The sequence below is a fragment of the Ornithodoros turicata genome, chromosome 4, assembly GCF_037126465.1.
Source record: "Ornithodoros turicata isolate Travis chromosome 4, ASM3712646v1, whole genome shotgun sequence".
In the NCBI taxonomy this organism is placed as follows: Eukaryota; Metazoa; Arthropoda; class Arachnida; order Ixodida; family Argasidae; genus Ornithodoros; species Ornithodoros turicata.
In genome coordinates, this window is record NC_088204.1 from 19401465 (window position 1) to 19429275 (window position 27811).

At 43.4% G+C, this 27811-nt stretch overlaps 1 protein-coding gene across 1 annotated transcript; it reads left to right on the top strand.

The window, feature by feature from the left end:
• Positions 1-172: 172 nt before the first annotated feature.
• LOC135391266 (kinesin-like protein KIF2A) lies at positions 173-27521 on the top strand. The gene is made up of 20 exons (XM_064621449.1): positions 173-356; positions 8662-8756; positions 8819-8884; positions 8967-9138; positions 10999-11239; positions 12628-12731; positions 12818-12980; positions 13054-13144; positions 13206-13269; positions 13336-13427; positions 13495-13637; positions 15001-15075; positions 15146-15281; positions 16798-16908; positions 19483-19550; positions 22582-22702; positions 25377-25478; positions 25537-25609; positions 26682-26753; positions 26874-27521. Exons 1-20 carry the CDS (start codon positions 296-298, stop codon positions 26951-26953), a joined length of 2130 nt encoding a protein of 709 aa, XP_064477519.1. The 5' UTR covers positions 173-295; the 3' UTR covers positions 26954-27521.
• Positions 27522-27811: the final 290 nt, after the last annotated feature.

Consider the following 27811-nt stretch of genomic DNA (forward strand, 5'->3'; position numbering starts at 1 on the left):
GTCCCGCAGTACTGCAGCTAAAGTTATAAAAAAAAGTCCATCCATAACAACTAGCTTTAACTCCACACGTCAAATAAATTAAGTAGTGTTATTTTCAACCGTTCATTGTTATTTTTTGCTTTGACAACTTCCAACGAGCTCAAAGACAGAAAACAAAATTCCCTCCACAACATAAGGTTCGCAGCCATCTGAGTGTCATTTTAAAAACTGCATTTTGGAACCGTTGTGTTCTCCAGAACGGACTGTTGATGTTACAGTTTTCGGGGACCTTCAAGAAACGACTGAAATAATCAGAATGGCATCACAGACATGTGGATTAAGGGTCGGCGAGAGCGTTGACATCCAACGCACCGACGGTAAGCCGTTTGTGAGCGCATTTCCATTGAACCTAACCCTAAGAAAGCTCCTGACAGCCGAACCCGATTTTAATTATCGAGGTCATTACGTGAGCATAGTTTGCGGTCTTGCACGATATAATACACGGCATGCTGCCGTGTATTGCTCTGTGGAAGGTTTAGAGTCTGATGTACGTGTACTTCCGACGATGTGGTGCTTTTTTCTCCCTCCCTCTCGAAACCATCTTCAATTTAATTGTGGGTATTTCGGTTGCGGTGCATACGAAGATATGCATTAGATCGAATCTCGCTACCACATTAAGTTTTGTAGTGACTCGGCAACAACAACGATACTTCACTTGTTTCTAAGCTGGTGCATTGCGCCCGGGAACGTCATCCGAAAGAGCATTTCAGCCCGTTCTGCGAGAACACCAATTTAGAACATAGGGCCCCCGTCCGTTGAGTGATACGTTTTTGATCTTTGTTACATTCCCGTCTTCAGAGTTAGTCATGGCGTGGTTATGCACAGAGTTGCAGAGCGGCTGTGCATGGTGAAAAGAGGATGCAGAAAATTGTCGTGGCGCGCTAAATTTAAGTTCACGCTCGTTTTACCGTTGCGCTTGCGAGCTCGTTGTTGAAGCTGGGTCAGCTCGCCTAATCTTCCTCCGAGGCACCGGGATCTGCAACCCAATCAGCCAGGCTGCCTCTAGAAATGAGAAAGATCCGGTCTCGACCTGACCAATCTGTACTACCCGCGTTTGATCAGGAGATTGATAAGCCGGTCGGTGCTCAATCTTGCCTATCTCTATCGTTGGCTTCCCGGGGATTACTCCTTGCGTGCTGAAGCAAGTCCTGCTGTCGTCCGGATTTATAATCTGCGCATTATTCCTCAGTGGGAATCCTGGGCAATGGTTCCTTTTCATTATTATTCCGTGTTAGCGCCGCGAAGCAACTGTGGCTATGAGTGGCGTACAGATGTGGACAGGTGGAGAGAGGACAGCAGGAAGGAGTGGGGGACAGTGGAGTTAGTATGCGTCATGGGCCGACTTCAGGGGAAACTGTGTCGACATTCGTCTGGAAGGTCTTCGGGAAGACCTCAGACAGCACAGCCGGTGGTAGGATTCGAACGCACCACCTCCCAGTCTTCAGCACGACCTTGTCTACCACCAATGAGTGGGACGCCTTGGCCCGCTCGGCCATGCCGCTGGTAGCAAGGGTTCATCCAGAATCGCAAGCAGGGGATGGGGGGGGGGGGCATTACTACTGTTACGTTGTGACAGCTTTTCATATCATTGCCGGCATGTGTCGAAGGCTGGAATAACGCACAGGCCCTCCTGTGGAGGGTGTGCAGGAATGGAAGACAGGGGGGTGTCACCTGAGACTCGGGGGGGGGGGGGGAAGTCCGGATAAATCACGGATCCACAAGGCTGTTACAAAGTTAGGTTAGAAAGGAGTAAGGGTTCTTACCTTTCCTAGTATTGCCTCTTGAAGCAAAACGGGAAATAATTTGCACCTGTAAGCAACACAATCAAGTGGAAGTGATAGAAATAACCCGCTGCCGGTGGCTTAGATTTGACCAAAGTGCGAAAATGTGTTGCTTAGATTGGCCCTCATTGTGATGGTAATGAAAATGCTGACATGTTTTTTGTTATTATGGAGAGCTGATTACCCCAATTTAGCTTGCTAGTGTACTTAGGAACATTGCTGCTGCGCACATGAAATGGAAAGGGGGGGGGGGGGGACATGGAGTTCACACAGAACTTCCAAAGGAGAGTTGTAGATGTGGTAAAGGACTAAAAGACAACGTCGTGTTGGGCCACATTATTTTGTTAGGGGATTTCTAATTTTAAACTTGGTGTTTGGCAATTTAGTAATAACTAATTGGCCTTCTGCATCGGCTATCTTAGATTCCTTTTGGTTACTGCCGATAGAGCATATGAGGATTTGTGAGTGAACCTGATCCACGCTTGTGTTGCAGTGTTTAGTTTGGTTCAGGTATCGTACTTTAACTAAAAAAGTTTGGACCATATATATGAACAGGAGTACTCAGCCAAGGTACTTAGTATCTACAACGTATCCCATGTTACAGCACACGTTACCGAGCGTCAGCCGACTTGTTCTTTTGGGTCGCTGCTTGTACAAACAGGCAAAAGTGTAATTCATAATGAAAATGCAGCACAGAGACAGGACTAATGGGGATTAAAACATATAAGGACATACGGAAAGTGTAATTGCAGATAATAATAATTGCAGTGTAATACAGGAAAATGTAATTGCAAGTATTGTGTAACAGATGGCACAACATACTGACACAATGGTTTATGCTTTTTCTTTTTTTCCGGAGCAAGCTGAGCAGGAAAGTTCCTTTTTTTCTTTCTTTTTCATAGTGAGGTCATTTACCTGTACTGGGACAGTCACCTCTTTTGTCCATGAGAAGGAAGTAGAGAAGTGATCTCTTATTCTTTTTTTCAGAGATGATGGACCTGTCAAATGATGTTATAAAGCTAGAGCAGTGGGGAAAAAAAATATTCTTCCTCTTTTTCTTTCTTACTTTGTTTTCTCTTCATCACTTTTATGCGGAGATTCCGCATTGTGTTTGCATATATGCTTAGAAAAATGAGTGACAACAGAAACGTGACTCGGGAATACCACCCGTGTTCCCAAAATAACGTTGAAGTTGAAGACACACTGAGATCTGCACACCAGTGAGTTTGCACAGCGTGCTGCGTTCTGTTGAGCCACAAAACAACAGTTGTGGAAGTACGCTATAGGGCCTGCCTGTGTTATGAGAAGTGGGCGGGGTGACCAAGGCTTTGAGCCGTTGTACGTGTTTATACCGGAAGGAATGCAAGGACAGATTAGCATAAAGGTGCACTGTGCCAAATTGTTTAGTTCTTGCTTACAGTTTTCCTGCATAGTTTTTTACTCCCGTGAAGTACATGCAGATGGTTGGTAGCTTACTTGTACTTAAGAAGGCTGGGGGTTACATTGTTAAAATGTTCGAGCTTCACATGGTAGGCTAAATGTCCTACCTTAAGTTCACTGCTTAGCTATGGTTGTGAAGCTCGGTATTTTAATGTCATAGCACGTGTGCCTTTTTTTCATAAAGTGCGTCAGTTAACGGAAAACAAAATTGCACCACTGCTCTAGCTGTAAGCCTCGCACATGCTGTCACGCAACTCGTTATTGAGCTATTTGAGTGTGCACTGTAAATAAACTCTTTGTAGTTGTTGCTGTAGCTTGCGTTTTGTGTCTGTGCTGCATTAACCATACAGATCAGTACCTACTGTACCCAGACGTTAGTCTCGTCATTGCTTCACGCATTATAAGGAAGTCCTGCTTTGAAACCACTTTATCCGTAGGGGGTCACACCTACATGCCTAAAGTCCCTTGAGCAGGACCCATGTAGAGGTGTGTGAGACGTTGACCGCATCTTTGCTGAAAAAGTTTGCACTGCTCGGAGGTAGATGAGGACTGGATCCGTTTGTAGAGGGGACTCAATAATATCCGATAGGTGGGAGAGGAGGTGGACTGCTGTGGGCGTGAGTGTGAGGACAGACCGACCTGCCCACGTGTGGCTGGTGGGTGGGTTGACCTTATCCGGGATTTTCTCCAAGGTGACCAACGTTACATGGGGGCGATTGCTTATGTCATATAGTGGCTCGACAGACTCTGCAGACTTTTGGGTCAAGGCCCCCCCCTCTTCTGTTCTTTTGCTCGGCTGGGCCAGTTTTGTCTGATTGATGGAAATCAAGTTCTCTATTGAGCTGTCCGAGTGAGGGTTATGCAACAGGCGTAATTGAGGGGATAGGTATTGTTGCCTGCGTGTATTGCAGGATGGTTGAAGGGGTGTCTGGTTTTGCTCGTGTCATGCCCCTTGAGGGAGTCATCTGTAGCTGTATTTTTATTTTCGTGTGTGTTTGTAGCTGCGAGAAACACAGCTTCTGTTTTTTTTTTTTTTCACTTGGAACAGATAAAAGCAAAGAAGGCTGGCTCTTTTCTGGCTGGCAGTTTTGTTGCTGGTGGCTTGTATTCGATGAACATATCAATTTTGCTGAAATGTCATTGCGTGGATAATCAACATAAATGTATTTTTGCAGTGCAAATGATAGTGGAAGACTTCGCACTCATATTACAGGTTGTTGCTTAGAATTTAGCCCCCTTATTTTTACTACTTTTTGTTTGTGATGGGATATTTCAGGTGGGCCGTGGCAGAGAGGGAGAGCTTTTGGCGTCGAATAATTTAACTAAGCTATAGCCTTGTGAGACAATGTTAATTGACTATTTTTCATTTGTAACTTTATTCTGTAGTTGGACATAGGGACACAGAGTATTTATGCAAATTTGAAGTTTTTTGAAAGAGGTCAGTGGTGTCTAATTCTCGCTAGCATTCTAAAAAGAGGAATATGGTAACTTGGTTAAAAGGAAGTAGTTGACAGTTCCACAAGAAGATTTGCTGTTCTTGAGATCGCTGTTTTTTTTCTTTTTTGTTATACGTGGGTACAACGGTGAGTCAAGTCTGTGATGGCTGTAGAACACTCAGAAGATGACGCTGAAGCTTTCTAAAGATGTAATGTGTACAAGCTTTCACGTGGTGGACCACGCTTCTTCAGGTACGTACCTGATGAAGCGGCGCTCCACCATGCAAAAGCTTCTACATATTAAATCTCCAGAAAGCTTTAATTTCATTTTGTGAGTGTTTCGTTTTTTCACGACAAGTGTGGGACAAAATGAAACCTTGACCCTTCATAACATACTTACATCATTGCACATAACAGATTCAAGGTCACTTGCACCATAACAAGCAAATTTGCTGCCTCAGCACCCCTCCTTTCTAGAGGAAATGGGTGCATAGTTGCAATGCTACATACACTATATGCATTGTGTGAGTAGCTTGCGTTGAGCCTAGCACGTTGCCGCGCATGAAATGTCCAGCAGTAGGGCAGGACAAAAGCAATCATTTGCGTGCAGCCTAGCGTGACTGCTATCGAGTAGACATCGAGGGAAGCTCCCTCTCGTCACATGGTGCTTCAGGTGGAATCAATAATTGCATATATCGGGAGAACCAGGCAGTGACCCACATGTCGACAATGCAGCTCCCGTGAGTCTTGTTCCGTAAACTTATTAGCTGCTCTGCTTTCTGTGTGCTACTGGGTGCACAACAGGATTAAAATGTGAGCATTTTGTTGTAGCTATCATAGTGGCAGGCTTGGGTCCATTAGTCAGGTTGTTGTTTGACAGGTTGCCATAGTGTTAACATTTGACACAGTTGAGTAGAGAGATGGCAGCTGCCTATATAGGAAAACTGTTTTACAGCTTATGTGTGCAATCTGAATTGCTAACTAAATTTATATCTGGTCTGTTTAATATTGAAAATTGCACTGAATAAAGAAGCAGGCTTCAGTATTTGGGTGAATGCTATCCATTCAAATGTGCAGTTTCAGAATTTTTTTTTAAATGCTTTATGTCAGAGGTGGAGTTAGCTCTGGTGATTGCATGAACTTTCCTTCATACAAGGATCTACAGGGTGTTTCACCAAATGTTAAAAAGAAATCCTATTAAACAATTTACTTTTCTGAACACTATGGAGTCAATGCTGTTTATCTCGGGGGAAGATTTTGCCAGGACTTCTGAGCGCTGTTATCAAATTTAATTTTCGAGAAATTGAACTTTCCCAATTAATTTGTGAAATTTGCCAAGTCAACATCACTTTTTTTTATTTACAGAAACAGAAAGCGCACATTGGATTTACCCCATTACATTGCAAAATCTGTCCCTTCTTTGATAAATTGTCAAAATGTAAATGTAAACCGTCGTTTCGAGGGGCGCAAATTAGCAGAGCTCGGTTCTTCGTCAAGGCAATGCAAGATGGGCCAGGAGAGAAACTGTCACCCACCCCTTCCTGTTTCCTTCTCGCTCTCATTTCAGATAACTTTGCTTTGCAGCTATACTCCTGTTATCAGCATAAGTTTGGAAAAATGAAAGGGCAGGTACATGGCCTCCTCGCATTGCTTCTTTCAGAGATTTAAGTGGCAGGCAATTTGCGCGCATCGTGACGATGGCTTTTGTCATGTTTTTTCTTGCTCTTACCATTGTAATGGTGAATGTATTTTGCAATGCAATGGGGTAAATCAGGCTTTCTGTTTCTGTGAAAAATGAATGTGAGGTTGACTTGGCAAATTTTGGAATTCAATTGGGAAAATTCAATTTCTCACCAATCAAATTTGATAACCGTGCTCAGAAGTCCTGGCAAAATCTCCCTCGGGAGATAAATAGCATTGACCTCATAGTGTTCAGAGAAGTAGGTTTTTAAATTTTTTTTTTTTCACATTAGGTGAAAGACCCTGTATATTGTACTGTATAAAAATTCTCATGAGATTTCTGTGAGATTTCTTCTCGTGTGATGTTTCTATGAGAACTTCAAAAAAATTATCATTTAGGAAAAAAAAAATACTGACATTGTGAAGGTGGGGGCCCTGGGGCATACGCCTTGTCTACCCACCCTTAAATCCGGCTGTCGCGACAAACACATGTGGGCCATTGTCATTCTGGATTCATCTAACCCATTTGTCACTGTGGTACGCAATGCAGTATTCATACTCAGCTTCCTACATACTTTCATGCAGATAATGATTTTGAATTATGCTTTTTGTGCCATACATGGCACAGGATACTTTGTGGCAACATCCTGCATCTGATACAAGTGGGAAATTGCTGCGTATATCACTAACGGACATTGTTACAAGTCGGGGGGGGGGGGGGGGGGGCAAAGAGGAGGAATAAGCTAGGGTAAAGAAGAGGAGGAAAATAAAATCATTGTTATGAACCTTCTGGAAGGGAGCTTCCTATTGGGGACATCACATAAGTCTTGGTGCAGTTGCGTAGAATTATATTTTTTTGCATTATTTTGCGTTTTGCACTGAAGACTATTTTTCCTTCTTTATAACTTGCGCCTGGCTGTTTGCAAGAAACCTAAAAGCCTGTATGGAGTGTGAAGTGCCCCAGGAATTTGTAGTAGCATATAGCCTTTGGAGGGTTACTTGTGAAATGTTCTTGTAATGTGCGTACAATGCCTTATGGCAAACTTGAGTGGTCATTTCATGGCAACACTGCCTAGCATTTGGAAATTGCCTGTGCTGGATCACGTGACCGTTGCCACCCGAACATGAGTGCCATGAATGTAGCGGTTTTAGCCGCTTGGATCGCGCTAGGGTCATCGCAGTCGCTCGTCTTCGGTTTTCGTCATCTGCTAATTCACGTTCACCTCGATGTGCGGGCCAATGCGGGCCCTTGCCACCCTTGCAGTGCGGATGTGACAACTCCAGATATAGTGGGGCAACCCACTGCTCGATCGTATAGCGGCCGGGAGAAAAGGGGGCTAGCTGGCAAATTTCGTGCACTCAGAAAGCGCCATGTGAACATGCAAGGTTGCTTCACTTTGACCAAGTGAACATGACTGTTCGGGATCTGGCAAAAAAAGTTGCCACGAAATGACCACCCAAATTCCCCCTTACTAAGGACCAATATCATTGTTGCACGGCTACACCACCACACGTACATCATTCAGGGTAGCCACATGTGAAATAATTTTCTTGATTTTTATTTATTTTGGTGCAGATTCCCAACACGGGACATTGCTTACTCTTTCACATTTTATATAGTTTTCCTAGGGAATGTACATATCATCGTGTCTTACATTGCTGCCACACTGTGTTTTCATAGCACCACAGTACACCACCTAGGCCCGGTTTCACCAACTCTGGTTAACTTTGAACTAAACTAAACTAACTAAAACTGGTTAACTAAAACTTCTTCTTTCACTTTCATTCTTCTCTTCACTCTTCTTCACTTCACTTTTCTTCACTTCACTTCATTCTTTTTCAGCAACATTAGTTAGTGACACGATGAATGTTTCAGTGGCAATAACTACCCTTGGTGAAGCAGAGTTGAGGGACTGCTTATCTCGGTTCAAATGTTAATCGGGGGTTGGTGAAACAAGGCCTTAGTGGCATCAACTTTTACATATTGGTAAAAATCATAGTCATAGCTCATCAAACACATACTTAAAAGTGCCAGGTCCTCGTAAGAGGATTAGTGACATTTTTTCAGAATTTACTTGTGAAATAGGAATATGCTTTCTCAAGTAACAGCTAATAGGATCACTCGTTTACATTTCAAGGGTTCTTTTTTTTTTTTCAAACTTTGTGTTTCATAATTGATCACTACCCTGCAAATAACTACATCAATGCATGCCTTAAATATGTTCAATTCTTGAGGTATATGCATGTTGCATAACCCTGATGTTGTGCTATTCTGGTCTGTGCAGGACGAATTCATTCTGCCATGATAATGACCATAGATTCGGGAAGACAGGTGGTTGTCGTTGAGTGGCACGAAGCTGGAGAAACGAAAGGAAAGGAGGTCAGTACACTTTGACACCTTGTTGACATTTTCAAAGAAATAATCGTCACTCCTGTTCCCAGTTGGATTGGAATGCCATATATGCCCTCAACCCTGGGCTGCAGGATACAAACAGAAGTGTGCGGAAGGTGAGCCCGGAATGTGCCGAATGCCTCGAGTAAACCGCTACTCCCTTTTCTTGGGGACTAATGTCGTTGCTTGTTACTGCAGCCTGCAAGATACACACAGTTGCCAACCCCTTCTGCAATACAAGACAGGGGAAACACAATTCACGAACGAAGAAGTGTGGCAAGGCCCATGCTGAATGGCCATACCAATCCTGCCATGGGCCCTCCGCCAGCACTTCTTCCTTCAAAGTCCGCCTCCTCTGTGCTTGCCTCGTGTGAGTACTTTATTTTACAATGGCCACAGCCAGTGATGGGCAAACTACCAAGAAAATCAGTTCGAGTAAAGTACTTGCAAAAATATGTCCAGTAAAAAGTCATGTCAGTGCTAAATAAGTAAAGTATAAAGTAGCGAGAACTAAACTTGAAGTACTTTAATATCCTCCAATGCAACTTGCTGTTTTCTTGCCACATCTATTAGCTCTTTTTACTGAGACATGCACATATATATGTTCGAATGCAACCTCTCGGACAAACCATGCACGGACGCTATACACATGAGCAAACAACTGGGAAGAGCATGTTTAGTTGTGCCAATTTATCAGCTCCGATGGGATTGCGAACTGGCTAAAATAGGCCGAGGCGCAGCACTGTGAACACCACAATGAACACCACGGTGGCAGGCCAGATGCGCTGCCGGCTGTCGTGCAGCGAACTAGCAAGGCTCACAGAAGGATACTTGAAGTATTCCGGCAGAAAGTACAGCAAAATGTACTTGAAGTAAAGTAGAGTATTGCTCAGCAGGATTACTTGAAGTAAAGTAAAAGTACCCCAAAATGTACTTTCCTTACTGCAGCAAAAACTACAATTTTTGGGTGGTTCGACAAATATAGTTTTTGTGGCTGGCAGCATCACATTAGAATAGCTTGCTATACAGAAAACTGTGTGCCCTATCGAATGAATATCAACCTAGAAATTCCAAAATATACAAAATGTGGCAAATATTGTCTGAAGTAATATCTGCAAATATCAACACTCTTGGTCAAGAAGTTCGGGAGTTGTGGAAAATAAGGTCAACACTTCTGCCATACATGCCATTGTGTGACTAAGTTCCTTGAAGGTGTAAAATAAATTAGCATCATAATTTTGGCAGAAAACATTAGTTTCATGCTCAGTTTTCCTATTCTCGTCCCACATTTTTGTATTCCGACGCTTTTCTATTTCTCCCGGTTGGTTTTGAGGCAGCAAGAACAGCAACAGCGCAAGTTTTACATATACTTCTATTCAGGACAAAAGTCTGGTTATCCAGCATGTTCAGAGTCATTATTTGTGTTCTGATAAAACTAATCAACTCCAAATACGCTTCAAATGCGAGTATTGAGCACTTGAGAAAGAGGTGCGCCGCGGGAACGCGACCTGTCTAAGGCAAAGCCAGTTTCATAAATCACTACCACGAGGAGAAGCTAAAAGCGAAACCAAAACTGAAACTGCAGAGTCTGTGGTGTCCACCAAATGTCATCACTTGTCCATACGTGCTCAGGAGGCAGCACCAATCACCGCAACAGCCAATGCAAACAGCCAATCACCGGGGATCGACGCTCTATGGGCGCGGTAAGGAAAGAGTCAAGTACTACTTAAGTACAGAGTACTTCAAGTACTGCCCATCACTGGCCACAGCGGATAAGTAACTTTGTACATAGTTCAACGCTGAGTAAAGTGAATTTTTTTCGTTTCACGGGAACGAAACAAAGCATGTTTCTAGCATACATAGGCTTTAGACTCTAAGAATGATGAACTGGTCAAATGTGCACCCACAACACGTAGATGTGCTATTACATTGTAAAATGCGCTTCTGTATTACTCTTCGACGCAATTATTTGTGGCTTGTAGGGAATCGGCATGATATAATGCTCTCTTTGTAAAGTCCATTGTGTTGGGTCTCTGCATGTCAACGTTATGCTCCTACATCATACGTACTTGGTTGTGAGGTGCACTTTGCTTCACAATGCCGAGGTCAGGTTTCTGTACTCAGGAAATTTTTGTTGTCACGTAGGTGAGGGTTTTATCCTCTTGCATTTTTCATGGTGTGTACAAGTATTTGTAAATGTTTGTTTTGCAACACTGTCGCTTATGCACAGTGTCCGAAAAGAATGGCATGGTGACGAGACAGCAAACTATGCAAGCATCAACACCACAGACGACTGGTGCAAGTGACTCCATCGCGAACCGGAGACGTACGAATGTTGTAAAAGAGGTTGACCGAATCAAGAAGCAACGGGAAGAGAGAAGGGCCCGGCAACTGGAACAGAAGGAAGAGAAGAAAGAGCGAATGAATGTTGATCCAGGGAATCCCAACTGGGAATTCTTGTCCATGATCAGGTATGTGCAGCTGAACCTCTATATAACAAAATTGAAAATGACCACACTTTAGTTTGTTAAATAGAATAATTCGTTAAATTGAACTTGTCTAGAAAAAAACGGTCCAAGCGCCGAACCACACAGCCATTTCTAGCATACGTTGTTTTGTCGTAAGACTGGCTTAAAAGTATGAATCACACTGTTATTCTTGGGTGTCGTGGAAGTTTTATTGAGCACAAACGTCATCGCTGTAGTTAGTGACATTTAGGAGCATACAAAAATTTGTTTTTGCCTGAACTGTCCTTTCTGATGCAAGCAGAGAACGTTTGTAACTCGCGGATAGCAATGTCTTTTTTCTTTTCGCTCTTGGACATGGCATCGATTATTGCAAGTTTCTCGTCAGTTGACAAAAACCTTTTCTGACTGCACTAATCACAAAGAACCACAGGAAGCAGAACTAAACACGAGACTTGACAGCGTGGCTTCCATAGCAAAAGCGATGAGATAGATGCCTGATAACAACGCACTCCTCCTCCCTAAGCTCTCTCTCACTTGGGGATGGGCGCATGCACTGCAGGCTCTGTTAAATAGAACATGCTGAATGAAGACACTTTGTTAAATGGAGCGCAGAAATGCATTGGCCTTTATGGAGAAGTGTACATGCAACAGAAATCTTATGTTAAATAGAGGATTTAGTTAGATTTGACGTTCACTATATAGAGTTTTTTTTTTTTCTTCTTCTTTTTTTATATGGCGTTTCCTAAGTTCGAAATTCTCTGAAACCTGGCATGAAGTGTTGCAAAACAAATGAGTTCTATTGTATCCCATGCAGAGCATTGCTGTAGCATCCACATAAGACTTGTGGAACAGTTGCATGGAAAAATACTTGTGTGGTAACTGACAAAATGCATTTAACCTTAAGCTCTGTAGTTTACCTCGTATTCCATGACAGTGCAATGTAAGTTGTTACTACATCTCTGCCAGTCCAAAGGGTTAGGATCTTGCTAGCATTATGGAAAGCATCAGCAAAGTGCAAGGGATGTAGTGCTGATGAGTGCTGTGATGTACTGAAGATGTATTGTGTGCACGTTAGAAACACAGCACTTGTATAATACACGCGTTTCATATGCGTGGGACACATCATAGGGACAGCATAACAGGACCTCTGTTTAGATAACAGAACAGATTAAACTTAGTCCATGCTTATAAGACCTGACTATGGGAATGTCAACACGTATCATCACAAGTATATTGTTTGTACAAGAAGTGTAAGAGGAGTGTAAGTGTAAGAAGTGTAAAAGAAGAACCACAATGTGTTTGCTCAGCTAAACAACAAAACAGGCAGGGCCAGAGAATTGGTGGGTTTTGTTGGTTATGATTGACTGTATCTTCCTTGTGTTGCTCTTCAGGGAATACAGATCTCAACTAGACATGAAACCAATGAGTATGACTGAACCGAGTGACTTGAATCAAATATGTGTGGCTGTCCGCAAGAGGCCGTTGAACAAGAAAGGTAGGTTGGACCAGATGATTTAATGACATTCAAGGTTATCTGTGTCTCGTGGGGTGGCCTGACTGTGTTCCTGTCCCGTCCAACAGAGGTGAACAAGAAAGAAGTAGATGTGATAACTGTTCCAACCCGTGACCGAATGGTGGTTCACGAACCGAAGCTCAAAGTAGACCTAACGAAATACCTGGAGAACTCTCAATTCCGTTTCGACTATGCGTTTGACGAGACGGCCAACAATGAGCTGGTCTACAAGTGCGTAGCGTTCCTTGTGTGTCCAATGTGTGTGTGGTGTCTGTAATTACTCACAGTACTGTGGCATTCACAGGTACACAGCACGTCCGTTAGTGCAGACTATATTTGAAGGAGGCATGGCTACGTGCTTTGCCTATGGACAGACTGGAAGTGGTAAAACACATGTAGGTCTTGTGACTGTGCTGCAGTGTCGCCCTTCATGATTTGACTTCCGCTTTTATATAGACAATGGGAGGGGACTTCTCGGGCAAGACCCAGGACTGCACCAAAGGCATTTATGCTATGGCAAGTGAGTAATTTGAAGTACTAGCTAATTTTGAAGTGCTCCACGACGGACTCCTTATTGTTCCTGTAGCTAAAGATGTATTCAAGTTCCTACGGTCTCCGAAGTACAGGTCAGAGGACCTAGTTGTAGCGTCGAGCTTCTTCGAAATTTACAGTGGCAAGGTGGGATATTTGGAATAATGTGTGCCTTGTGCTCGAGTGAAGGTTATTGAAAATTGGATCCTCACAGGTGTTTGACCTTCTGAATGCCAAAGCAAAGCTCCGGGTGCTTGAGGACGGAAAGCAGCAGGTCCAGGTTGTGGGGCTGGTCGAGAAGGAAGTGGATTCAGTGGATGAGGTGCTCAAGCTGATTCAGCACGGAAATGGAGTGAGGTGTGCATTCAGCCCTACCTTGCAACAGATGTGTGGTGGAAAAAGCTTCTTTTCGATAGTATTCTGCAACAATTTATGCAGCAGTGGGGAGTACTTGAAGTACCAAGTACTCAAGTACAGTACTACTTTAAATACATTTCAAATTGCATGCTTTGTACTGTGCTTGAAGTACTTTTCTCTTGTCACTTTCCTGTCAAGTACTCAAGGGATTGGGACTCCGGACAAAAGTTGGAAAATATAAAAAATATTTCTGTGCCTTTTGAAGGGTCATTTTTGGAGAACAAAATCATCGTTCACAGGCTTGAAATGTTGACAAAACTACAGTCGACCCCCGTTTATCCGGACGGTGCCGTTCCCGGCGAAATCGTCCGGATACCGGGGCATCCGGATAAATGAAACGACCGAATAGAAACGTCCTACAGAGCAAGGTTTAATTAAAACACAGAAACCTCGCCAATGACAGCTGTTACATAGTAGTGTTGGCACTCGATTCCTGCAAACTTTTGCTAATTGCATGGAGTTGAGCCACGCTGTTGCGCTGCTCGAAGAATGTCAGTGCGGACGCAAAGTGTCAATGTCGGAGCCCTGTTTCTCACTGATGTCATCGGCACCGTCTTGCTGCACATCATCGGAGGCAACAGCAGCAATCACACCGTCATCAGTCATAGCTGCACACGCGTCATCATCCTTGTCAACGTCAACATAGTCAGAAATCGCAGCATCATGTACGGCAGTCGCAGTGAGCCTCTGCATCAGGGATCGCAGCTCAGCTAGGGGAATGTCTTCATCCGCCAACGGGCCGTAAGCAGCAGGCCCTCGGGTTGGAGTTTTCCCCTCTAGAACGGGACAGTTGCTCGAGATATTTCCAAATGACTGGACTGGTCAACGTGACCCAACGCACACAAAGAGGAAAGGGGGTCATCGTCCACAGTTGTCTCCCCTACGGAGGAATGTAGGTCCCTGACGTGTGACGGGAATAACCCCAACACAGCGAAAAGGGTGACGAAGCGGGGTCAGCGTCTCCTCTTACTCACCGTAGTCCGGATAACTGAAGCTGGATTACAAGAATTTTCGACTTTCGTTCCCTGGAATTCTTGTCCGAGTCCGGAAGCTGAAGTCCGGATAAACGAGAACAAAATACATGGAGGAAAATCCGTTCCCGTGCCTTTTGTCCGGATACCGCGGGATCCGGATAAATGAAGTCCGGATAAACGGGGGTCGACTGTATTAGAAATTTCATGTTGTAGGGATTTTCTTCCTTCCACAGCACAGCTGATTGCTTGTGTGCATATGAATGAACCTCCGTTCTTGTTGTGCCCATTAAGCACCCAATCAATCAATGATTCACCCAATCTTCTTCTAGGACGTCTGGACAGACTTCTGCGAACCAGAACTCCTCACGGTCGCATGCTGTTTTTCAAATCATACTTCGGCAGAGGTATTTCTGGCTTTCAGTAACACTTGCATGTGCGGTATGTCTAAAGTCAAAGTGAATCTTGATGCTTCAGGAGGAGCGGTCGTCTACACGGAAAATTCTCCCTGATTGACTTGGCTGGCAACGAGAGGGGTGCTGACACATCTAGTGCCAACCGCCAGACACGCATGGAAGGAGCTGAAATTAACAAGAGCCTCCTAGCCCTCAAAGTAAGTAATTTTCATTAGTACAAAACCAAATAAGTTATTTGGGGCCCTAAAAGGGCATTACGTGGGTGAGTAGGCGAGGCAACAGTACAACGATAATAAAACATTGAAAGAAGAATACAGGTTATAGCGAATACCTGGTGACATAAATACGGCATAATCACTTTAGTAGTCATGGGTTATCTAACAATTAACAAAGGATGGTCAAGAAGAGCAGAACCCTGTTTCGAATGATTGAGATGGCCTGACCTAGAGCGTCGTGGAAGAGAGTGGGTAAAATGTGGGACACTTGTCGTGTGAGAGGTTATTCCAATCAACTGAGGTATGCAAAAAGAATGAGCCGGTGAACCTTCATGTTCTGCAGGTGCAATGTGTCACTTTGTATTGATGGTTAATGCGAGAAGAGATGAAATGAGGTGGGACAATGTATGGTCGTGCAGCAAGAGGAGAATGGAACATCTTGTAGAAAAGACAGAGGCTGGCTATGGCCCTTCGTCGACGTAATGGTGGAAGAAGGGATTGTTTTGGTCCAGAGATGCTAGAGTCACGGTGATAGTTAATCGTAATGAATCACGCAGCCCTGTTTTGAATCTTCTCAATCTCATCAGATAAATACAGGGCCTGAGGATCCCAAACAGTGGAAGCATATTCCAGCTGGGGGCAGACAAGGGTTAGATGTAACCGTTAGTAATGGTTATACGTCTATAAACTACACAGTCGTCAGCAAACAACTTTATATTTGAGGTGATGTGAGACGGGAGGTCGTTAATGTAGATCATAAAGAGTGGTGGACCAAGAACAGTGCCTTGTGGAATGCCTGACGCGACTTTGATGAATCCTGAAGTGTGGTTATTAACTGCGACGGACTGAGCGCGTAGTGAGAAATGTGGAGGTGCAGGTTAGGATTGACGGGTCAATGGACATGCATTGGAGTTTTAGTAGCAGCCGATTGTGAGGAACACGGTCGAAGGCATGAGAGAAATCTAAGAAGATAGCGTCAGTCTGATAGCCTTTGTCAAGGTTGTCATGTAGGTCATGTACAAACTGCGCAAGTTGTGTTTCGCATGAATGACCCTTGCGGAAACCATGTTGGTGCTGATAAATTATGTTTAGACTGTCTAAGTGATTGATGACGTGGCAGTAGATTATGTGTTCTAAGATCTTGCTTGGCACACTTGTAAGTGAAATGGGTCTATAGTTATCTGGGGAGCACTTATTTCCTTTCTTGTGGATGGGGATGACTCTACCTACCTTCGCCAGTCTAATGGTACCTGACCTGTGCTGACGGATTGTGAAAAGATGACTGATAGGTAGATGGCGGAAGTCTCTTTAGTGCCTTTCAGAAGTTTAGCACCAATACCATCAAAGCCAGCCCAATTCCACAGACCAAGCCTTGTGGCATGATCATAGTTGTCTCGCGACGTAAAGCTACAAACTATCATTATACGTATTTAGAAAGCTGTAGTGGAATAGTAAGGAGTGCTTCTTGAAATCGTTTGTTGACACTTTCTCCCCCCAGGAATGCATACGAGCTCTTGGAAGACGTGGAGCTCATTTGCCATTTAGGGCCAGCAAGCTGACCCAGGTGCTACGAGATTCCTTCATTGGAGAGAACTCTCGCACCTGCATGGTAATACAGCTTTCAATTATCTGCTCAATGTATGCTGACGGCATCATTGTCACTAGGGTTGTTAAAGCCACGTTTGTAAAGTATTTGGGTTGCATGTAAATACACTGATAGTTAGTTACTTCCAAAAAGTTCTTAATGCTTTTGCAAGTTACTTTCCATCATCGTATCAAAAAATTAAGGAAATTTAAGGGTGCCCCTGGTGTATCAATTAATATTTCTTACTCGCGTATGAATGATTGAAAATTTTATAAATATCCTGCACGCACCATTTTGATATTATTGAAAAAAGAATGACTCGATAAACAAAAACACTAAAGTAAACAATGACATAAAAAAACACTCAATAATAATTGGAAGTAGATTTGCACGTAAGGTTATTCATCCTATATTTGTGTGCCGAGAGGCTGCGCGTGTCACAAGGTAGGATGAGTAGGCTGATGTAGGATAATTGCGTACCACAGGTCTGGCTGTGCCGTCTGTTGATGTAAATTGTTGGTGATTTTTTAATTGAATTTTAAGCATCTAATACTCTGAGAGGATACAGGTTACTGAAAAATAACTAGTTTCAGATAGAAAGTACACACACAAAAAAGTGTCTACTAATACAGTTGCCGACCGATTTTTCTGACTTCTAGGAGCCACGAAATCAGTCTGGATTGTTAGGCAGTATGAATTTTTACTAAATGGCATAAATCCACCTTATTTCAAAACCCTCCCCTCAAAATATTTAGTGGCATTTTAAAAAGTATCTACGCGTGTGCGCTTCGTAGCGCGGATGCACAACCTATCATGGCAAGTTTCAGTGGGTGTGGTACTACAGTAGACTTCCGTTAATACGACTTCCGATAATTCGATTTTCCGCTTAATTCGATCGAATTCGAAGGTCCCGTCAAATGCCCGTATGCTTCTATTGATAAAAAAGTTCGTTATTTCGAACGTGAAATCAGTGCACATCGTGTAATTCGATCGATGCGTCCGCGAACCAGGCATCCGCGTCGCCCGCACCGCACATACAAGATCAAGTTCGCCCTAAAGGTCAGGTAGCAGATCGGCAGACGACGATTGAACAGTACCGATCCGTTCCGATAACCGCGAGTTTTTGTGCACCGAACGCTATCGTATTTGCGTACGTAAGCGATAGCGTTTGTGGTTCTGCGCGCGCGCAAAACGTAGAGCTTCGCGCATTGTGCAGAACCATCACGCATCTCTTGCGTACGCAAAGCCAATGGCGTACGATGCACTAAAACTCGATTCATTTGGTGGTGGTTCGTGCCGGGCGAGGAGGAAACGTCTCTTTCTCGTTTTTGCCTTCCGTTTGTTGTTCTACGTTTCACCGGGCTTTCGTTCGGAAACTGTTCGTGCAACAAGAGTCCGATACACAACGTGCGCTCGACGAGTTTCGAATTTCGATGACTTCGTGGAAGTGGGCATCGTCGTCGTCAGACGTGTCCTGCCCTGGCAAGATGGCGGAAGCGAAACTGAAGACGATATCGCCGAGCGCATTCAGCGGGTGGGTGCGTGCACGCCGCACGCACGCACACTGCGAGCTTTCCGCGAAATCGTCTACTGTTGCGCTTCCGCCATCTTGCGCGGGCAGGACATGCCTGACGCCGATGTTGTAGCGCGCGAGAGCGCTCTATGTGCAATGTGTTGAGATGCGCGTTTCAAGCGTGAGCGACAGCAAAGGAATGCACAAAGGTGACATTGACCTGTACAATTTTTCTGCCTATTCTTTAATTCGACCTTCGGATAATTCGATCAAATTTCGCGTTCCCGTCAGGGTCGAATTAACGGAAGTTTACGTATCCTTGTATGGTTTACAGTACATCTTTCGACAAAAGTTTACAGAACATGCTCCAGTGCATTCCTTCCTGAGAGGGACGCGCTAGTTGCGAATTGTAACGTACTGACCTACAAACAGGTGACTGGGTTACCTGGGCACATGTCTAAGTCCGTACGGTCCCACTCTGAGGAAGGAATGCGCCGGAGCGTGTTCCGTAAACTTTTGTCCAGCACTGTACATAAGTGTTCATCAATATAGTCACCGCTGCAAGTATCGCCGCTGTGGACAGGGGGTGCATCAACGTCACTCTCGAGGTCTCAGAAATACTCGTAGAAGAAGACACGCATATTGAAAGATCAGCCCTTGCAACGTGTCTGAAGCGGAGCGTTCGGCTTCAGTCGCGTACAAATAAGCTTTGCCTTTTTGTATGCAGTGCTGTGCTTCTGCACATGGACGCGCATGTGTCATGTCATTACGTACGAAATATTGGGTGCGGGAGCACATTGTTCTGCCGTATTTCTGGTGCTCATAGACCCAGAAACCATGAGGTTTGAAGCGAGATGAGTACGAATAATAAATTGCATAATCTGAGAGACAGTCCGAATTATTGGTCGCAGAAATACATCGGTTCTGTGAAGTGGTTTGTTCTGAAAAATTGGAAAGTTCTAATTTTCGGTGTCTGAATTATCGGTCGGCGACTGTTTTCCTCAAGATGCACAAAAAAGGATCTAGGCACAGGTGCTCAGATACTTTTTACTCATTTACTTATCAACCCTGATTGTCACTTGCAGATTGCTATGATATCGCCTGGTTTAAGCTCCTGTGAACATTCTTTGAACACGTTGCGCTACGCCGATAGGTGAGATACGCTGCTTCTTTCTTGTTACATGTGGGGCCTCGCACTGGGTACTGGGCACTTCAGAAAGAAAGAGCAGGAATATCTGAATTGTGTCTTTGGTCTGCAGCTGTTTCTTACGTGCAGTAATTTATGTAACCAAGTCATGCTTTGTTCATTTATAGGTTTCTGAGCGTTTTCTGAAGTGTTTTCAAAAATTGAGACAAATTGCTACCTAGTTTTGCATTTTACTTTAGGGCTGAAATAAGGCCAAACACAATTGTGCAGAGCAGGGAAAAATTGTTACATTTAATTCGAACAATGCAAATTAGCTGAGGTAAGCTCCATCTAGGGACGATAAACACACAAGCCTCAGACGCCGCACTAGGTGCTGCTAAGAAAGCGCATATTTTTAAACGTTCTGAACATCTCTGCAGGAAAAACAAATTCTGAGGCATGATTTGACATATCGTGGTGTCCTCCTTCCGATAGAACCGTTTACATCAAAGGGTCACTATAGTGCTAAAATCCCTCGTCGTGAAGTGAAAGTTGCCATTACTGTGCAAGCAATGCAAAAGGAACGACATTTGTCCATTGCAGCGTCCATGATGTATGAGCGAAAGAAACCGCAACTTGTGCTTTCCCCTCTCCTTGTCAAGAAGGCTGACAATTGTGTTGGTATTAAGGTGACAGCATCTTTCATCCTGTGAGAAATTTTTGCACTATAGTGCCCCTTTAAAGCTTGTTATCGTTCTGTACGGAAATCCATAATGTGTCTCCCAGAAAATAGAGGTTTGCATTCTTGACTGTACTCAGGTATTTTTGGCATCACAAAAAGCAATAACTGAGGCCATTAAAAAATAAATAAAAAAGGCAATAGCATTTTTGAGGGCCTAAATGCCTGCCTATTTCCATCATTTTTTAGTGCCTGAACACTAGACGCCACGATGTCGATGCTGCCCCATTGGTGCTGTCATGCGTTTTTCTTTTTCTTTTGCTTTTGTTGGTGAAAATTGAAGTGCTGGTGAAGTGCTCCAGCTTTTCCTTCATCAAAGAATACTGTAAACATATTTTTATTCGTGATGTATTAATTTTTGCGAATTTCGCGATCGCTAAAAAAATCGCGAAAAATTGTACTCTCAAACACTGCTTAACATTGATCTTGCGGAAGGAAGCAAACCCGGAATCGTAAAATTCAATACTCGCTAATAACTTCCCAAATGCGATTCGCGAAAATTAATACATCATGAATAAAACTATGTTTGCAGTACTCATGTAGGCTCAAATTATGAAATCTTGTCCTGCACAGTACAAAGTGGTTTTATGCAAGAGTAAAATTGCTACTTTGTGCAGACAATGAGAGCGAGAGTAGGCATTTCATCGGCGAATGAGTTGTGGTGATCTCATTAAGCAGAAACTGTCATGCAGACAAATATCATTAAATATCTTTGTGTGGCACTGCACAAATCACATGAATACTTAAAGCATTAAGCACTTACCCCGAATTCACAGATGTTACTTGACTTGAAGCCGCATCTTGACTGGTGCAGGTCTGCACTATGACCTGTCTTTGCTGAAGACTGTCTGTTTGTTTCATGAACCCTCCTGCTGCCTTACTTCGTCAAGTTGCAGCCTACCAACTTTAACTGCGTCTGGGAGCGAGATTTTCGTACAATTTTGCACTTAAAATTTGATTTGCAGTATGAAAACACAACATTTCTTAGTGCCTGGACCTGGGATCGGAACCGAAACTGAACCCGAACTGAAAACCGCTAAAAATCCGTATTTTTTTGCTGAACCGGAACTGAACCAAAATAAATTTAGGCGGCTACCGGTTCGCGAAACGGTTCAGACGTAATGTGCATTGTGGGCACGTTGTGAGAGATTGGAACTACGACTTACGCAGTGGACTGAGCCATGTTGCCAAACAAATTCGAAATCGAAACTGAACAAAACAAAACTGCAACCCAAGTGCACGAGGTATTTCCTACTCGCAGCTGTGTTTCCTACTGTTCATTCAGTTGTGTTGGTTTTGTGGTCGTCCAGCTGGACTTGGGATCGTCCAGCAACCCCAAGTTTTCATTTTGGGCAGTGAAAATAACGACCAGTCCCTGAGCAGGATATAACAGGGTGTCTACGATAACTGAAAATAGAGGGTACAGTACACTAACCGCAACGTTGCACCTGAAATGCAGATCTGTAACACTCAATATTGCTGTGAACCACTGCTGTGTCGGCAACAATAAAGGTACATTTGTGTTATTTGAGAATCGATTGAGAGACGATGTGCTTGCTTTTTACCCGTGGCAATCTGCTCAAAGCTCACTTTCCTGAACCGGTTCGAACCGATATTTAGTGCTGCTGCGGAGCTGAACCTGAACCGAACCAATATACCTGAACCCAAACCGAACCGAAAAGATAATGGTTCCGATCGCTGGCCAGGACTCGTAATATGTGTTACATCTGTCGTCTGGTACCAACACTTGTGCGAAGGCCCTGTAAACAAATTTATGACTCATCAGCTCATGCGAAGCCAAGACGAAGCAAGATTCTGACTTCTGGAAGCTGCCGTACTGGAGCACTATTCAAGTTCGGTTCAAGGTAGCCTGAGCGCTGACTTGAAATTTTCACCACACGTGTCAAGTCGAGCTCGCTGCATAACAATGCTTCAAGCCGAAGAGGGTTTCTGAAGTACACTGACACTCTTCCGAGGCAGCTGCAAGTCAAGTCGAGATCAAGTCACGTCTATGGATTTGGGGGTCATCTGTCATGCTTCGTGCCCGTGTGGCAAGGGGTATTACGGATAAAGAATCATGTCTGTACGCAGTCTAGTACTTCTGCGGTGCAACCAAAAGGTGTACAGTTTTTGTGAATAACTCTGTTGTACGGCCTTCGGTGCACCGTGTATGGCTACATCATGTAGTTCAATATACCAAGCATGGGAGCATTGTGTACTGCGTTGAAATAACAATCCATGCTTTTGCAAAATTTCCTGGTCCGTTGGACAGCTCTTCTAAATGTGTAATGCATACATGGGAAACTTTCTGCTGCACAGGGTGAAGGAGTTGGGCGTAGATGACAACTCAGAAGCACCAAAGCCTATCAATGAAGACGAAGAAATGGAGCCTGAGAGTGAGGAGGAGGATGATGACCTTGCCATACTTCGCTCCAACAATGTAAGAACCTGAGCACAGTGAAGCACTACCTAGTAACAGAATGAATGTGAAAGTGTACCTAGATCTTTTATGTAACTACCTTGGTAGAAGCTATGAATCCAAACTCAAAACTCACTATATTCCGACGATACGTTTCCAGGTGCCTAAAAGATCCTTGGACGAAGCATCACCTAAGACGTACGCAATATAATTAGGGCCTGACTTTTTCGGGTTTTATTTTTGGCCAAATTTGGGGGGTAAATATCGGGCTATATTTTTCATTTGAAAATTCGGGTGTATTCGGGTTAAATCCCGTTACGGCATATTCTGTCGTCAGGAATTCGGGTGTATTCGGGTGATTATTTTTTTTGTTTAATAAAAATTTGTCTTAACATGGAACTAATGTTTAGCAATGTTATCAAACTTTATTTTAATGCACGCTTATGAGTGTGCCACGCTACCCGGATGTTTTCGGGTAGATTCGGGTTAAACCCAAATTTTACAGATTTCGTTCGGGGGGTAAATATCGGGCGGATACGGGTTTAACCCTAAAAAGTCAGGCCCTAAATATAATGATAGAATGTGCAAGGCATGCGATGAATAAGGGCCCGGCAGAGGCTTCGGAGAAAGTCAAATTTTTGTCTAACATAAACGCTTGCAAAGTATAGTGACTTCTTCTGTTATGTGAGGTAGTTGTGGAGTTTCTCTGCTGGGAAAATGCTAAAAATGTTATCTGGACGAACACATTGTTGTGATTGGAGGTCTAGAATACCTGAGGAACACATCTATGACTAAAGTAGCTGTATTGCCTGGAAACGTTTAGTAAGGGTTCGCCTGCATTCTCTTGATGCCTATGTGGGATTAGTTAGTCATATCAATAGTGGTTGTAGCATCAATCCTTTGCGCTGTAATTTATCTGATTCCCTACCCTTGATAAATCTTTGTATTCACTAAGTATGAATGTGCAGTAGGCAACTGTGAACAGGATGTCGAACCAAACCGGAACAGAACCACTATTTCTTTTTTTTTTTTTTTTTGCCATCTTTGGAACTGAGCCTGAAACGGAACTATTGAAAATTACTGCTCCGGTCCGATTCGGCGTTCTTTTACCTCTTTTTTTTTCTTTCTTGTCCTGAGGTGCTTGGACAAGGGTGAGGTGAAAGGTGTGAAGGACACCCTAGCCAGTGGCTAAAACTTCATGTGCTGCAAATGTTATTCAAAATTTCATCTAAATGCGAATGTGAGTCGTGTATCCCACTTTGTAGTACAAAACTTATTTTGTTTGGGGGTGTGCTAATATTCGAATTTGAATCGAATATCAATCAGTCAATTCACGAATCGAATATCCACTATTCCCCGAAGCGACACCAAAACCACCCAAAAGTGGGCTTCACCTGGTGCTTCCCTGCATGAGGTGAAGCCTGCTTTACGAAACTGCCATTGCTACAAGAGCAACACAGGGAGACCATTTTAGTTCAGCTTAAGATAATGCTTCGCCTGAGGAAGGGGTGGCGTCCCTCCCACATGCACTTTAGCGGTGCCGGAGCGGGGGGGGGGGGGGGGGGAATTTGATGTCTGGGAGGTTGCCTTTAAAAAGTTGAACTTGGAGCCCAGGAACAAAAAGGGCATCTTACAGGTGTCTCTTACATTCAAAATTTTAGCAACACAACTTCCCCAGGCGAGAGACACCCTCCAGCAAAGAAGCCGAAGGATGTCCATTGCAAAGCTGAGGCAGGATGCCAATTTGTTTGTTTCACAAGTGACCTGTGGATGTTCAGAAACAATTATAGCCACATCTGTGTAACATGCCATTGCTTGGTATAAAATTTTGAAATCAAGATAATTACCCCAGTAAGTGTAGACTCAACTGAAAAGTGGGAAACACTATCATGTAACATTAAAGAGTAGGGGCTTCCCACCGAAGAACTGTGTGTCTCTCGTGTCAGTTAATGCCAGAAACATTACACTAAAGCCATGGACTACAAATTGCAAACTTTTAGTGCTAAAAGCATATATTGTAAAATTTGCAAGAATGTTCGGTATTTGGCTTTTGTTTCCCCCCTTTGACATTCGATTACACTTCAAATATTTGGAATCACACACCTCTAATTTTCGTTTCTTTGCTACCTTGATTCACCTACTGTATGCCTGTGGCGATCTGGGCACCACAAAAAGTAGGTACTATACTGACAAAAGATGTTAGATGACCCATTATTTTAATAACATTTTCTTCTTTTCATCTGCTTATATACAACAGTGCGTGTGAGCATTTGCGTTGTCATCAACTCATCATGCATACCTTAAATAAATCGATGCTTGCTGTTGACCTAATGTGCTGGCTGAACTGTTATCAACCCAAATAAACCGGTTCAAACCGTTATTTATGCGCTCCGAAAACACTCATTCGAGAAGAATTACTTGGAGCACATTTGCATGCTTTTAAAGTGAACACGCAAAACAGTTGCATTAACAAAACGTGAATCGGCTTCCCTGTCTGCCTGCTATCTCCTCGGATGCTCCGCTGGACGAGATACACCTCTGTGGTTGCAGCTTTTATATTGGCACAGATTATGGTCCTCAGCAGTTTTGACTTGTTAAGCTCTAGTACAATTGAGTAATTCAACCTGAGGTTACATACTCTACTGCAAGTGCTATCATTATGACCTTGACTACATTGACTCTCTCACTGATGCAGGATGCGGAGATGTCGGGCGAGCTGTACACATTCCACGAGGCCATTTCTCATCTGCAACAGGTGGAAGAGGAAGTTGTTGATCTCCACAGGACGTTGTTTGAGGTTGGCAATAGTTCGTTTCTACGTTCTTTTTTGTGATGCATTGTGCTTTGCTGTGCAGGCCACCCAGAAGTGGCAAGAGCAAGATGCTGCGCTGTTGTCGATGACTAATGAAGTGGACTATGATGTTGACTGTGAGTGATGCTTTTCCTCTTCATCTTTTATGTTTGCAGAATGCTTTGATATGGTTACGGTGCACGATTTATTGCGTAGTTTACTTTCAAAAATATTCCAAAAATTCTTAAAGAAACGAGAACTTTACTTACTCTTGAGCCTCTGCTGGCTTTTTCGGTATCATCACTGGCAGCATATCTAAAGTGTGCGTGTTAATGGAGCAGGGTTAACTGCTTGGACGGAGAGGTCCACCCGGTGACCAAAGTGAATGACCGAGGTACCTCAGGTGTTTTCCTTTAATGGAGAAGTTGGTTACCGTGGGACGTTTTTACACAACAGCAGTTGTTTTTTTTTTTAAAGAATGGAAAATATAGGTGGTATATGTGAACTTATTTTTCTTTTGGAGAATTGTCTTTAGAATGCACTAGTAGCAGTTCAGAATGACTTAAAGAAAGGTCTACCTACGAAGCTCATGATTTATTGCTCCCGAATTGCCACATGGTTTCAAAGTTGCGTGTGAAAAATGATACCCTATCTTGTTTGTCACAATTTTTTTTTTTACATCATAAACTGCTTTTATACTGACCTGAGATACAATTACCCTGTACAATCCTGTACAATTTGACTTTCTCGATTCCAAGTACAATATGCATAAAGTATGTCTGGTCCTTTTTACTTAATGGGTAAAAAGAAACTGCCTTAGCTTCCTGTATAGAACATCAAATAGTTTTGTAGTCCAGCTGTGCACGCGGAAAGAAAGGCGCACCTTTAAACGACCTGACTGATATAACTGACTTTGCATGTAGTAATATTGTTAGGAAAAGATTGCAATATCAAGTGTATTAGAGCACCCATCATGAATTACAACACAGTGTGTTTAATATTGAACATAACTGCGCAATTTTTTCCCAAAGCTGAGGCCGATTTTTTGCTTGCGGTACCATACTCTACTGCCTTAAATATTTAAAATCTGTGAACGGGAATTGTGAAGATGCCACGTTTATTTTTTTTTTTGCACCGTAGTTGTTGACATCAACAGTAATACAGAGGCCACTGAGACAAGCTAACATGGCCCGTAATTTATTTTCGCAGACTATGTCCATAAGCTGAGTGATGTCCTCGCCGAGAAAGCAGAAGGGTTGAAGTTACTTACAAAGTTGAAGGGTAAGCATAATGCTCTGTTATAACACAGTGTGCTTTACTGTATGGCGTTATGAGTTTACTTGTTACTTCTCTAGTATTGGTGGCATCTTCCTTGACATGAGCACTCCCGCTGTTTTGCAGATAAAGTAGCCTGCTTCCAGCAGCAGCTAGCAGAAGAGGAAAAAATAAGCATGAACATAAAGCGACCCCTGAAGAAGTGAACATACTTACACTGTGGCACACCCTAGGCTTGCCCTTGCTCTCCAGTTCTTTCGTCTCCACCGCTTGACAGCCGATGTATATACCAATGCAAATGTTTGTGACCAATTTCAACAAGTAATAACTTATCACAGTTCTGTGGAAGGTCAGGCTCGTTTGAGTTTCTCCACTGTATAGATCCACGTTAATGCATTGCCATGTAAATATAGTAGAGGCGTTCCTCCTACCCCACTGTCTGTTACGGATGCTATTTAGGTTATTCTAGGTTATTTTAAGGTTGCATGCATGTTACAGCCGTCTAGTGGAGTGCAGACTTCCTCGGCCCATCGTTAATGTAGCTTGCAGATCATGTCTTGCTGCTCCTAGCATTGCTCGTACTAATGGAACTCCATGTTGCGTACAGTGTGCAGTTCTTTTAGGTATGAACAAAATATGCTCCGATCTTTAAAAAAAAATTTCTTAGTGTTTTAATATAAACTCTGTGCCACGTGCAATCACTGTGCACATGGAGCAGCAGAGTTGTGACCTCTTTCTTTTGCACAGTTCACAAATAAAGGATTAAAATTAGTAGTTCGACGTGTTGCGTTCTTGGCTGCAAAGATTAGTTCAGAGACATCCTATCGCTTGTTGGTAGATAGGATATGAAATGGAAGCAGTATCTACACGGGGTGACTGAAGACCAGAGGTGGGCGTTTGTCCTCACTAGCCTCGCCCTCACCTCAATTTTTATTGAAAAATTTTCCTCACCTCGCCTAACCTCAAAGTGTTCTCGAAATTTCCCTCGCATCAGCTCACCTCAATTTTTTAAAGCTATTTGTGTATTCGATGTGAAGATTGTGTATTCGATGCGCGTTGCCTTT